The sequence below is a fragment of the Tamandua tetradactyla genome, chromosome 9 (genome assembly GCF_023851605.1).
Source record: "Tamandua tetradactyla isolate mTamTet1 chromosome 9, mTamTet1.pri, whole genome shotgun sequence".
In the NCBI taxonomy this organism is placed as follows: Eukaryota; Metazoa; Chordata; class Mammalia; order Pilosa; family Myrmecophagidae; genus Tamandua; species Tamandua tetradactyla.
Window position 1 is genome coordinate 4478973 of NC_135335.1, and position 13078 is coordinate 4492050.

Genomic DNA, 13078 nt, shown 5'->3' on the forward strand with positions numbered 1-13078 from the left:
TTCCTTCTGCATCTACGGCAAGGTGCTGGGGGCAACTCATTTGGAGCAATTTGGTCCACGCCGTGAGGGGCAGCCCGGCATGGGGGAGCTCTCGGGGGCAGCTGGTTGTAAAGCTCGTGGGTCCCCCGAGGTCACCCGCCCTCCAGGGTTGTCTGCAAGCCGCCCATGCAGAGTTGCTCTCAGGCCTGCCGAGCCTGGCCAGGTGTTTGTTAAAAATGCAGTCTTGGGTTGCACCCCAGGCGCAAGAACGAGCGTTTTAACTAAGCCACCCTCAGTGGCCGAGGGTGCTATGCGCTGGGACTCTTTCCACATGAGTCTTCCTGACCTCATGTCCTCAACCATTTCCTCAACACACACACACACACACACACACACACACACATATTAGGCACCCACTGTGTACTCGGCTATGTTTTAGGCACAGGGGGTATGGCAGTGGAGGGCAGAAAGGGAAAACAAATAACAATGTAAAGAAACAAGGCCCAGCTCTCACAGGGCTCTGATTCCACTGATGAGAGATGGACAGAAAACAGATGAGGACAGAAGACGGCGGTTGGTGATTGGAGACGTAATGCTGGGGGAAGGGCAGAGTGCCACATCTTGGGGTGGGGGAGGGGCTGTCCTTTCAGACACGGTGGTCAGGGAAGAGCCCTCTGTGGAGGGGACATTCTGAGCAGTGCCCTGGTGGAAGGGAGAGAGGGAGTGTGCAGGTATGAGCATCCCAGAAAGGGCAGGTGGTAGATGCAAAGGTCCTGAGGCAGGCATGTGCTTTGCACAATTGGCGGGCAGCAAGGTTAGTGTGGGCAGAGTGAGGGAGGTAGGAGGGTGGGGTAGGAGATGAGGGCAGGGTGGCAGCCCTCATCTGCCACCAGGGGTAGGCCACACCTGCCCTTTACCCACCCTCAACCCATGCCCAAGAGTTTCGTGCCCCCTCTCCACATCCTCCCATCCTGAAACAGGATTGGTCATGACAGGCTCCTTCCCCGCCTCTCTGCCGAGTGCTTGCTGTGTGCCAGGTGCCACGGCGAGCCCGCAGGTGAGGAAGGAGCTCACTGCCTGGCAGGGGACATGAGGTGTGACCCTGAAGTAAGATCCACGGGGGGCCCTGGAGTTTGGCGGAGGTGCTGGGGAGTGAGGGAGAAGGAGCGGAGGAGGAGAGCAGAGTGGAAAAGCAGGTGCCGCACACAAGTGGTGACAGCGGCCTTAACACAGCAGCCAAAACCTGGAAGCAACCAAGACGTCCTTCAACGGGTGAGCAGAGAACACACTGCGGCCCAGCCACACAATGGAGCATTATTCGGTGATAAAAAATAAGCTGGCTCTCAGACCAGGAGGAGTCTTGAAAGCACATTGCTAAGTGGCAGAAGGCAATCCAAAGGGGCCACAGATGGTATGATTCCAGCTACGTGGCATTCTGGAAAGGGCAAAACTATCTAGAGAGTTAAAAAACATCAGTGACTGTCACAGGGGAAGGAGAAGGGAGGGGAGTGGATGGGGGAACCCAGGGCGCTTTTTGGGGGGAGGGATACTGTTCTGTAGGAAGCTGTAATGGTGGGTTCATGACCTTATATATGTGTCAAAACCCACAAAACTCACAACTCAGAGTGCGTACCCGGCTATAAACTGCAAACTTGAGTTAAAAATGTATCAGGGGTATCGGTTCCATGATTGTAGTGAATGCACCCCAACAATCCTGGAGGTGAAACCCTGAGCTGGGGAGATAAGGGGTACGGGGGAATTCCCTGCACTTCCAGGGCAATTTTTCTGCAAACCTAAAACTGCACCAAAAATCAAATATGAAACAAAAATCACCAGTCATTGCAAACGGGCTTACAGACAGGTTTGCTGAATGCTGACAAATACTTGGCAACTTTTTTTCTCCCTTTTTAACATGCACCTTAAAGATGTAACCAAGGGACAGTAAAAAAAAAAGGCAGGTACCACGTCAGGACGGTACCCATGCCCAGGTGACGCAGCTGCCCTGAGGGGACCACCCGCAGCCCCGGCCTCAGGTCAGGGTCCCCTCCCTGACCCCCCACTCTGCTCGGTGCTTTTGGAGGGTGCCGGGCATTGTGTGGGGGCTCCCCTCCCGCCCCCACCGCCCCGCAGCCCCTGGCTTCTCTCCCGAGGCCCCCCCGGCCCCGCGGCCCCCACTCACTCATCTCCATGTACTCGGGGGTGAGGCCCGCGAAAGGCTCCAGGTTATAATCCACCTCGTAGCGCTGCTTCCTTTTCACGCACTCCTCCGGGTCGCTGGGGCTCTGCCGCCTCAGCCGCAGGTACCTTATCAGCTTCTTCATTTTCCTGAAAGCAGCGCCGCGCCCCGGCGGGTGGGGTTGCGGGAGAAGGAGCGTGCGGGGTCAGCGCTGGCGTCTCTAAGCCGCGTCTCTAGCTCTCTGAGCCCCACTAGGCAGAGATCGCCCAGAGTGGTTTAAACCGCTGCGAGCGTTTCTCCGTCCATCATCTCACTCGGGTAGGACCCACCGGAGATGGTCCAGTGTGTCCCTGACCCCAGAGAGCCACCGGGAAGGAGGGGAAAGGACGTGGATTTCTGAAGCGTACAAGGTCACAAAGCAGAGTCCCCGATTCTCCATCTGACCAGCCTAGGGAGCTTGGTGTGTGGGTTTGGAAGTGCCTGCTTTGCAGTCCCCACCGCTAGGCCAGTGTGGGAAGCAGGGAGGCATCCCAGCCAGGAGTTCCCCGAGTCTACCACGGGGTGTAGGGGTGACTTTTGCCCTGTCTTCCCTGGCTGCCCCGGCTGCCTCGATTTCCCCGGCTGCCTCAACTTCCCCGAATTCCCCGGCTGCCCTGGCTGCCTCAACGTCCCCGGCTGTCCCAGCTGCCTCGACTGCCCCGGCTGCTCTGGCTGCCTCGATGTCCCCGGCTTCCCCACCTCCGCCCCCTTGCGGCCCCGCCCTCGCCCCCTTGCGGCCCCGCCCCCGCCCCGCCCCCGCGCGGCCCAGACTCACGGGATGCCGATCTCGAACAGGTTGTTCTGGATGAGCTGCTTGCCCAGCATGATGATGCTGAGCTGGATGCAGAGTTCCATCAGGCAGCCCCCGGGTGCGCACTGCGGGGACAGCTGCGGTCAGCGGGCGCCGGGAGAGGCCACTGCACCCCCACGGGGCCCAGCTCAGCCCCCGCCTCCTTCGGGCTCTCGGAACAGGAGCCCAGATCCGGGAGCCAAAGGCCTGGAACCCGGGGCTCCTCTGCTACGGCCGCTGCACCCCATCAGCGTACTCCAGGTTCTGTGGGGCCCCTCTCTGAGGCTGGACACCCCTGCACCGCTGTGGCTTGTGCCCCCATAGGCCGGGGCTGGGCAGGCATGTGACAGCTACAGACTTTTGTGGGCGAGAAGCTTAGCTCGTCCGCATGCAGGGAGCCCAAGGGACAAGGGGTGTGGTAAATCCCAGGGCCCAGCTGAACCAAGACCTGCATCCGGAGCAAAACTTTGTATAAAATGCCAAGAAAATTAGTCTTGGAGACCTGCCATTTCATACAATGCAATGATGCCCTTTGCTTTATTTTGTTCTGCAAAGCCCCTGGGATGTTCAAGGGCCTGAGCTCAGGTGGCTGAACTTGGTGGCTGTGCCCCAGACAGCCAGATCATCCTGTACCTGAAGCCCACCCCAACCCCGAGGCCTGACCCACTGACAGGGCCCTGCAGGGTCAAGAAATGCCAGCAATTGGTCTGGCGGAGCTGCAGGTTGGGGGTGGAGGTTGCTGAGTCGTCCCTGTGCCGTGACTCAGAGCAGAGGCGGCTGACTCGCTCCCCAAGCCCGCCGCTGAGCTGAAGCCAACGTCCCTTCCAGCCTTGGAAACCAAACACAGCGCCGTGTTTGAGGGTGGGGAGGCGGGCGTTTCAATATGAAATACATTTTTTACAAAGTACCTAAGCTCTGTTTCTTCCCGTTAATTCATCTCATCCAAACCAAGAAATAGCCAAGGTCTTGCAGGAAATAAAAGTGAAATAAAACCGGGCATAACTTTTTCCTTTCGTTAACACCGAGGAGACTTTATCCTTTTAGGGTGATTCTATATGGACATGGTAAAGGTTGGCAAAAGCCCATCGCACCAGCAGCAGGGCAGGCCAGGATTCCAAGGGCGAAAGGAACTGAGGCTACTCGTTTAACAAGCACTGATCGTTTGCCTCTCCCAAGTTCACTGCGTGGACAGACTGGGGAAGCAAAACGGAAGGGGCCGCTGGAAAGGGAAGGGCTCTCCGTTACCTCTTCCATCCGGAAAGAACGAAAAATGTACACGTAGTCCCCAGGGCGCCCGACGAACCTAAAAGGATGAGGGGAGGGCGTTAGAGGGGGGCCCAGTCCTGAGGCTGGGAGCTCAGCTCCGTCCCTCGAGGCTGAGCCTGGAGCCTGGAGCGTCTGCTCACAGGTTTTCTCTGTCTGATTTTAATCTAAGACCACAGGAGTTCCCCAATGGTGGAAGATCCATTTGCTTCCCAAACCCAGAGGAAATTTAACTTCTTCAGATGGACACGGTGAGGCTCAAAGGCAGACAGAGGAGGCGGCCAGGAAGGGAATAGAGCCCCCCCAAGCTGCTACCCAGCCCCTCCCCCAGCTCCAGGTGCAGGACGAGGGCACCTTCTGTCCCCAATGGCAGCAACCTCAGAACCACTCTGGGGACCTCGGACAGTCTGGAGCAGGGCGGGGGGCACAAAAGGTACACCCACCCTGGGTGCTGAGGGGCTCCCTGCGGGATGTGTGGGGCGGGGGTGGGGCTCTGCGGGTGCCTGCTTCATTGGGGACGCTCTCAGCGTGGACAGGACCCCCCTGGGGGGCACCAAGACCCTGGGTGGCACGTGTAAATCACACAATGCTGAGAAAGGAGACTTTGGAAGAGGCTCTGAGATCAGATCTGCCAGCTTCAGGAGGGGGTGGTGATGGGGGGACGTGTTGGTGGATGGGCCCGGCCTCCCACCTCAAGGCTGCACCAGGGGTGTGGGCGCATGGCTGCTGGGGACCCCGCTGCTCGGGTGCTCTGGAGAGGCCCCGGGAAGAGCAGGTTGGGGAGAGGCCTAACGGAAGCAGTGCCTACCTGCCTTTGAAGAAAGCCACGTAAAAGATGGGGGTGTAGGAATTGACGAACTTCAGCAGGAAAGCCTTGAAGATGAGCCTCTCCTCGAAGCTCTTCTCGGTCTTTGGGACCTCTAGAAGGGGGGAGACAAATGGTGCCGCGGACATGGAAGTGACCATGCCGTCGCGGAGGTGCCCCGAGCCTGGTCTGGGTGCGGGTGCTGGCTAATTCCCGTGCGTGCATGGCCTCATGGCCTCACCCAGGCTGCGGGAGATGGCGCTCACACTCCTCATCCACAGACCAGGAGGCCCAAGCTCAGAGAAGTCAAGCGATGGGCCCAAGGTTGCCCAGCAGGGGGGTCACAACCACGGGGCTGCCTGATTCTAAGGCTTCATCTGGAGTGCCCCAAATGACCCCTAGGGATCACTGTCCCCCTGGAACATCTTTCCAGCGACCCCTGCCCCTTGGACCCACTGGGCCCCCTGGACACCCACACCCACTGCCCTGGCCATGGCACCCACCGATCTGGGTGAGCCACCGCGCTATGCAGCCATACACCTCGTCCAGGAGGATGATGACCACCAGGTTGATGATGACGGCGGTGGCTGTGACAGTGACCCGGATGTTGGACCTCACGGAAGGGTTAGAGTTCATGGCCAGGGCGGCAGCCGTGGAGATTCTGTAGATGATGACGCCCAGGACGATGGCGAAGGTCACCGCGACCTGGGGGTGGGGAGGGATAGCACCCTGGACCACCTGGGACCTCACCAGGACCTTCCTTTTGCTGCACCCTCGGCCCAGCGTGCCCCAGGGCAGAAGTACTCAAAGCCAAGCGGGCGTCTCCAGGCTCAGGGCCTGCTACTTCTGGAACACCCACAAGTGCCGGGTGCTCCACACACGGTAACTCACATTGAATGGATGGATTAGGTGCAAAGGTCTACTTTACAGAAGAGGACACTGAGGGTCAGAGAGGTTAGGTAGCTGGGCCTTGGTCACCCAGCTGATGAGCTGGGTTTACGGGACGGCCCACCGAATGTCCCTGGGTCTTTCTACAGCTGCCCACTGCAGGGCCCAAACCTGTGCCCTCTCTGTCCACCCGCTGTCTGTCCCTGCAGAGTATCGGGCAGGGGGAGCTGCTCGGCCCAGCGGCTCTCCCGGCTTCCCCCAGGGCAGGCCAGCCACCAGGCAGGGGCTTCTCATCCTGACGTGGGGTGAACCTGAGTGGAAGCAACCCCCCGCCCACCAATGGAAGAGGATGGCTCTCTGCTCAGGGTGGGGGCAGGGTGGAGGGTATCCCGACCCTGGGGTGGGCAGGCAGGGCTGCCATCTGGCTGGGAGAGACTGGCTGGGTCCCCTCTGCCAACTTGCCCTGGAGCCACAGCCCGAGGGGCTGGCTTGACCCTGAGAGCAAGCCCCTCATCTCGTCCATTGCACCGTGGACCGGAACATTCCATCAAACTCGGGCTGGTGGTTACCTGAGGGCCTGGGGTGGGGTGCAGGCTGCCTTAATTCTGTTCCAGATGGAACTGTCTGGCCGTCTGTCAGTCTGGCTTCCTTTTCTTTACAGGCCCCAAAGCGACCAGGAAAGTCCAGCCCTGCCTTGCCCCGCCCTGCCCCCCCGGACCCAGTGGTGCCAAACGCCACAAATCCCCCATCCTGGGACCTCAGTGAGGATGGAAGGAGGTGGTTAAGTGGCAAGCACATGGCAGAGTCGGGTCTCCCACCCAACGTGGCCCCCAGCCTGCTGCGCTCAGGCTCCGTGGTGTCCTGGGACTGGCCTCTCTCTAGGAGCACCCCCTTACTGGGCTATCATGTGTTTGCCTATATAGGGGAGCAGGGGGTGGGCTCTGTCCTGCTGGATTCCCCCCATGTGGTTCCCAGCACAGTCCAGAGAGGGACGGGCAGCCACATGCATCTCTTGGGTTACTGCTCGGAGAGGGGCTGGGTTGTTTGTGCAGAGGTTGGCCACAGCTGACCTGGAAATCTCCTAAGAAATTTGAGGCCATTAACCCTGAAGAGCTCAGCCCGTGCAGGAGGGACTGGGTGGCCCACGCCACACCCCAGTGAAGGGTGTGGGGTGCCCTTCCTGAGTTGGGCGGGCACTCCAGGAACAAGGGCTTTCCTCGGAAAATCCCCTGCTCCTGCCAAGGGGCCTCCCTCCCTGGAGCAGGCCGCGCCCCAGCCCTGGTGCCAGCCTGCAGAGGTGCGGCCCAGCCGCGGGAGGTGACTCAGCGAGGAGGCCCCGCACGTCCAGCCAGGAGGCACGCGACAGGCCTGGTCGGGGGCCGCTCAGCGAGTGAACCCCCTGAGTGGGAGAGGCAGCCCTCTCTTTGTGGGTCATCAATCCCACGAACGTGTTGATTCGTAGCAGGGGGCTACCAGGACGTGGGGGGCTGGGAAGTGAGGGGCAGCTCAGGTGCTGAGGGCTGCCAGTTCCCCGCCCAATATCCCTCCATCCTTTTCCCAGGTTCCCGCCTTGGCTGGATGGGATGATGTACCCATTTCCCAGCACAGAAGCTGTGGGCGGGTCTAAGGGGACAGCTCCTTCAAGAAGACTTCATTTGCAGCCAGCTGCTTCTCCTTGGCCCTTCTTCCCCTTTCCCCTAGCCTGGAAAGCAGACGTGATGTTGGAGATGCAGCAACCGTGATGTGATCAAGAGGTGATGGCACCTATCTCTTTTCCCTTGGCCCTTTTCTTCCCTCATGCCTGGAAAGCTGATGCAATGTTGGAGGTGCAGCAGCCATACTGTGACCAAGAGGGTCCCATGCCCAGGACGGGTGAGCAGGAGCTCCAAAGGAACATTCTGGAGTCACCAGAGTAGCCCTAGCCTTCCTACTTCCTTGCTTCTCATTACAGTAGCAACAAAGAACTCCTGACAATGCCATTCAAGTGACACAGAACTGAAAAGCCCTTTACTAAATCCCTTGCCATGGCGTATTGGGAGGGCCCAGCTGATCTCCCTCCTTTCCCTGCTGGTCCTTCTGCTGATGACACTGATCCTCCTTTCCTGAACTTCAGGGCAAACGGTGTGCCTCTGAGTCTCCGTGTCCTGGCACCCTCTCTCTGCTAGGCGACCTGGGGAGGCTCAGGGGCAGGTCTGCTTCCGGCTTGGGGTACCCCAGCTCCAAGCTTGGTGCCTGCCCAGAGAGGAGAAGCTGCGCACATGCAAAGGTGGAGGGGAGGGTCAGGGCCTTCAAAACGAGGCTGACCCCACCTCCAGGCTGACACACTCAGACACGGCAGCAGCCCGTCTGGCCGCATTGAGCGCTCCCATTTTCCAAGGCACAGAGGAGGTCGTGGGGGGGGCCCCCACCATAGAGACTGCCCTGCTCTGGACTTCTCTGTACCAGCCAGGGTGCTGCCTGTGACAAGGACGCCCTCTCCCCTGTCGCTTTCAACTACTCAGTGTCCTGCTCAGTCAGGAAAACCCTGACAGCTCCTGCCTCACTGGTCTCACGTTCAGAATGGGGGGCTCTCGGGCAGACTGCCCTACTGGCATTGCGGCTCCACTACCTCCAGCTGGTGGCCTTGGGAGAGGATACAGCCTCCCGGAGTCTCAGTTTCCCATCAGCAGGAGGGGCTGGTATTAGGGCAGACAGCTGCGAGGACCGGGTGAGAAGCCCCCACGGGGCTCTCGGAACTGGCTTGCTCGCCCTGAGCCCATGTGGCTGGGGCACTGCCTGGCTAGGTGAGGGGGTGGCTGGGGTGCAGCCCGATTGGGAGAGGGGGTGGCTGGGTGCAACCTGGCCAGGAGAGGGGGTGGTCATTTCCAGTGGGACCACTGCAGGTCTGACTATTGGAGGGGAAGGTAAAGGCACAGCCAGCATGGCTGGGGCCTGGCGGGGAGAAGGTTGGCTCCATTTGGGACTGAAATCCCTAAGAAAGCCATGAGCGGGGTGTCAGCTGGGGGATTTAAAGCCAGCAGCTTCGGGGAGGCCAGAGTTATGGACCCTTCAATCCCCGACGGGCAGTGCCTGGATTTCTGTCGCTTCTGTGACATTTGTGTCACCTTCATTTACCGCGCCCCTCGGCACTCCTGAGCTGGCTCTGGAATAATGACATCAGTGACGTCCTGGGTTTGAATGACGTACTTTGTCTTTCAAACGCCTGCTTCCATAGGCACATAACCCTTAAGGCGTGTGCTGGGGACACCTGGGTTGTCTCAGGTCCCCCAGGCCGGGTGGTGCGCCCTTGGGGGTCACGGCCCCTCCCCCTGTATGATTCCAGGGGTGGGGGCATCTCCCTCCTTCCCCCCTCCCCATCGCCCACCATGCCAAGGCCCCCATGCCCTGGCCCGGGGCTGGGCGAGCCCTGCAGCCATCGGGGGTGGGGGGGTGTCTCGCTGCGTCCCTTTCCGCCCGCACCTGTCCTGGGGCTTACCATGAAGAAGAGGGACACCAGGTTGGTGAAATAGGCTGGGAAACGGTCCTTCCAGGTCAGCTTCACCTTGTCCGTCTGCAACATGAAACGACGCCCGTCACTTGCGGGGACCACCGCGGAGGGCATATCCGTGCACGTGCGCGTGAGTGTGCAAACGAGGCGGAGAACAGACACAGAGAGACGTCACAGAGGCGTCTGCAGGCGAGGGGGCTGCACATGCCCGCCCTTCAGAGAAGCGCCGGGGCTCTCTCTCATGTGAAAAAAGCGATGACGATTGTGCAAACATGTGTCTCCCCTGTGGGTGGGCAAGCGCTTTCCTAAAGACAGCTAGACCCTGTGTTTGGAGAATCTCTGTTTGGAATTCGTGGGCGCTGGAAGTCTCATCCTGAAGATATGATGTGTTTTGCCATGTGCCACCCTGACCGCAATAGAAACTTTTCCTTTCCAGAGCGAGCTGAAAGAAGCAACTAGCAAGGCAAGCTAAGACGCTGCTTTCGGCACATCCACGGTGGGTGACAGCTACACGTGGCCCCAGCGCTCGAGGGGCCCCAAGTCTGCTTGTCCTGGGGAAATCTCGGGAAGGAGCTCGATACCGTGGGATGCTTCAAGAATGCGGTGGATTTTTAAATAGGAAAATGGGTGTCCTATGTCACAGAAGACTGGCCACGAGTATGCACAGGAGGCACCTGTCCAGGAGCAGCTCGCATGCGTGTTAATAGAAAGACAAACAACCCAAGTGACAGGCGTGTTTCACAAGCTCCAAATCAAGCCAGGGCTGCCCCCTCCCCACCCCCCAGACCATCAAAGCCATGCGGTGACAGGCAGGGCACGCATCCTGGGTGCAAGGGAATGGCAAAACCAAAAAAACAAAAAAACCAAAAATACCCATGGAGGTGAGTGTGAACAGACAACACAAAAACGAACAGCGACAGTTGGTGTTTGTGGAGGAAAAAACACAATCAACGTCGATGGTCGGCAAACACTCAAGACCCGAGTTGCCCCCAAAATGGAAATGTACCAATTTCACCCCCGCCATGGCTGTCTTAACCCTCTGCTTCCATTTGTTTGTCGGCTCCTCTGGGATGTGCCGGCGTTTCTGAGGGCGATGGAGGGAACGAGAGGACGCGGGGTGAGGCCAAGGAGGGGCCGGCAGATGGCGACCCCACGGGGACGTGTCCACCCAGGGCTGGGCCCCGCGCCAAGGCGGATTCAGGCTCCGGGCATTTTAAACAAGGAAGAGATGGCAGAGACCCAGATTCTAATGGAAAGGCTGCCGCGAAGGTAACGGAGACGGAAGAGCAGGGATGCTCAGCTCCTGGGCAGTCCCTGCCACTTGAATGACATGGATGATACAAAAGCTCAGTTTGCTGGTGAGCATCTTAGGGCAACTCCAAGGAAGATACCCCCAGGCACAAGCTGACGTGCCAATTCAGTGGGGAATCTCTTTTTTTATAGACTAACTGGGTGCGAGAGCTGGGGTCAAAATAGAAAGCTCAAAGCAGCTACGACAAAGTGAAGTAGAGGAGAAAATTAAAGGATGCGGCCGTTGGAATCAGACGGGGCTTGGGGTCACCATCACCCTTTGGAAACCAAACCCTGCCACCCCTCATCGTGAAGACGGAGGTGCCACGTGCCTGAGAGCCCCCTCTGCTGGGATGTGCCCAGAAGACTGCCGCAGACCTGGGTAAGACCCCCACCTCATGGGATGTGACATCTGTCTCCGGCCCTCTTTTCTTGGGAAAGATGGAAATATCCATGCATGCTCGCTTTTGGAGAGCAGCTACAGGCAGGGGGGTGGACTGTCTTGGGTGTTGGATGCTGATTCCCAAGACACCTCAACAGAGGCTTGGGGCTGTGGGACTGCGCCCTGAAAAGGGGTCTCTGCAGCCCAGTGGGAAGCCTGCAGAGGCTCAGGGGTGGCAGCGCCCGAGCCTCTCCCATTACCAGGAGGAAATTGGCTACCAGGCGGGTTCAAGGTCACATGGCGACTGCACAGAAGGCAGTGCTCACTTGGGCGTGTGCATGTTCTAACTGGTTAAATTAAAAAGATGTTCTTTATTTTAGGGTGACGGCTGGTACCTTTGTGGTTATTTCCTTCTGAAAATAGCTCTGCTGTGATTCCAACAGGGAGCTGACGAGGGGGCACCGACTTCCCGACCACAGGACTGAGCTGGGCCTGGGACTTTCACACGTTACCCGTGCCAGGGGCACGGAGGCCGAGCGGGTGTTTCCGGAAGCACCCCTCCGCTCCCTGGGAACTTTGGCCCGGCAAGTTCTGGCTGCATGACCCAGTGACAAGGAAAGTCTGAAGTCAGGGCTGGCCCTGTCCACAGGCTGAAGTTGCAAAGTGGCAGCGAGAGCTGCGAGCATGGGAATAGTGCCCTTCGAGTGCCCCGGATCCCACGAGGTCTGACCCAACGCCCCCAGCCTCCGTGAAAGGCCGGCAAGGACACGGCGGTGGCTTTGGGACATCCCAGCGCACGTCAGAAACCACTACTAAAAACCAGCCAAGCCCCCCTAGAGGTGTGTAAGGCTTCAGGCCGGGATCACGGTAAGACCATTGATTTGAACGAGAAAGGAATTTATAAAATGACGATGGCCTTAAGATGGCACAAAATAACGCATCTCTCTCTCATTCTCGTCATCTCAAGAGTGATAAAGGATTACCTGGACCCTGGCTCAGGGACCTTAGCTTGGCAAATCCCTCTGTCTCATTCTGTGACATTTACCCCATGGGGCGGACACGAGTGATAAAGTATGCCGAGAAAAAGCTTCAGGCTGCACAGTTCTTGTGGAAATGTCTGCTGAAGTTTGGGATGACTCCCAGCAGACATCAAGAAGCTAAATCTACATCGGCATCCCCCAAACAGCCCACGGGCCGAGTTACGTTTTATCAGCACACGGCCTCGCTGCAGAGCCGAGCAGCGGTGATGGTCTCCTGCAGCCTAAAATGCGTCCTTTCTGGTCCCTTTGGGGTAGGTTTGCCACCCTGGGGCTGCGCTGTTGGCAAACACACCAGGCTTTACTGTAGGAGAGCAAAGCGGCTACCTTACCTCTTTGTTTTTTGATTCTTTCCTAAGAGACTTCTCCAAAACTCGGGCTTCATATTCGGCCCTGGGATGATCCTGTGAAAGAGAACAAGTCAGGCTGGAGGCCTCATCGGTGTGCTCTGTAGATCCTCAAACCAGCCAGCCCTTTGCCCCGCAGCCCTGTGGGGGTGGGAAGCCGGGGACCGTTCATAGCTGGCTGCTCGCGGTGTTTGCAATTCGGGACCCCTGTGTCCATCCAGGATGCTCCGTCCTCGGGAACCCAGCCCCTTGCCAAGGACACAGGGTCTGGACCCAAGACAGATAGTGTGAGGCAGGCTGCAGCACCCCCAGCCCCTGCCCACGCCCCCGCTGCAGCCCTGTCCCTCCTTGTGAACCCCCAGCCATGAACCGGCTCCCCAGACATTCCCTCGAGGTGCAGGGGGAGTCAGAAGAGGCGGCAGTGAGTGTCAGCAAGCGCGGGCAGACCGAGGTGGCAGGCCTCGGGGGAGCCCAGAGCGGGTCAGCGGAGGGCACTGGAACGGAAGAACGAAGGTTAAAGAGAGACCCGGAGGTGGGGGCAGAAAGCAGGGATCCCCGCGTGGAAGGAGATGGATTAGGTGCGAGAGGAGGGCCC

The 13078-nt window shown here is 58.9% G+C and overlaps 1 protein-coding gene across 4 annotated transcripts in view; it reads right to left on the reverse strand.

Annotated features, from left to right (window-relative positions):
- ANO1 (anoctamin 1) overlaps positions 1-13078 on the reverse strand; it is a 176258-nt gene that overhangs the window by 17891 nt on the left and 145289 nt on the right. For 2 of the 4 annotated variants that reach the window (XM_077115425.1, XM_077115424.1), the window contains 8 exons: positions 12469-12540; positions 10434-10511; positions 9416-9490; positions 5556-5757; positions 5056-5167; positions 4230-4287; positions 2970-3070; positions 2159-2304 (listed from right to left, as the gene is read on the reverse strand). In XM_077115425.1, the coding sequence (XP_076971540.1) occupies positions 2159-2304; positions 2970-3070; positions 4230-4287; positions 5056-5167; positions 5556-5757; positions 9416-9490; positions 10434-10511; positions 12469-12540 (844 nt within the window). The remainder of the gene's footprint in view (positions 1-2158; positions 2305-2969; positions 3071-4229; positions 4288-5055; positions 5168-5555; positions 5758-9415; positions 9491-10433; positions 10512-12468; positions 12541-13078) is intronic. The other 2 variants (XM_077115427.1, XM_077115426.1) reach the window with 1 other exon arrangement.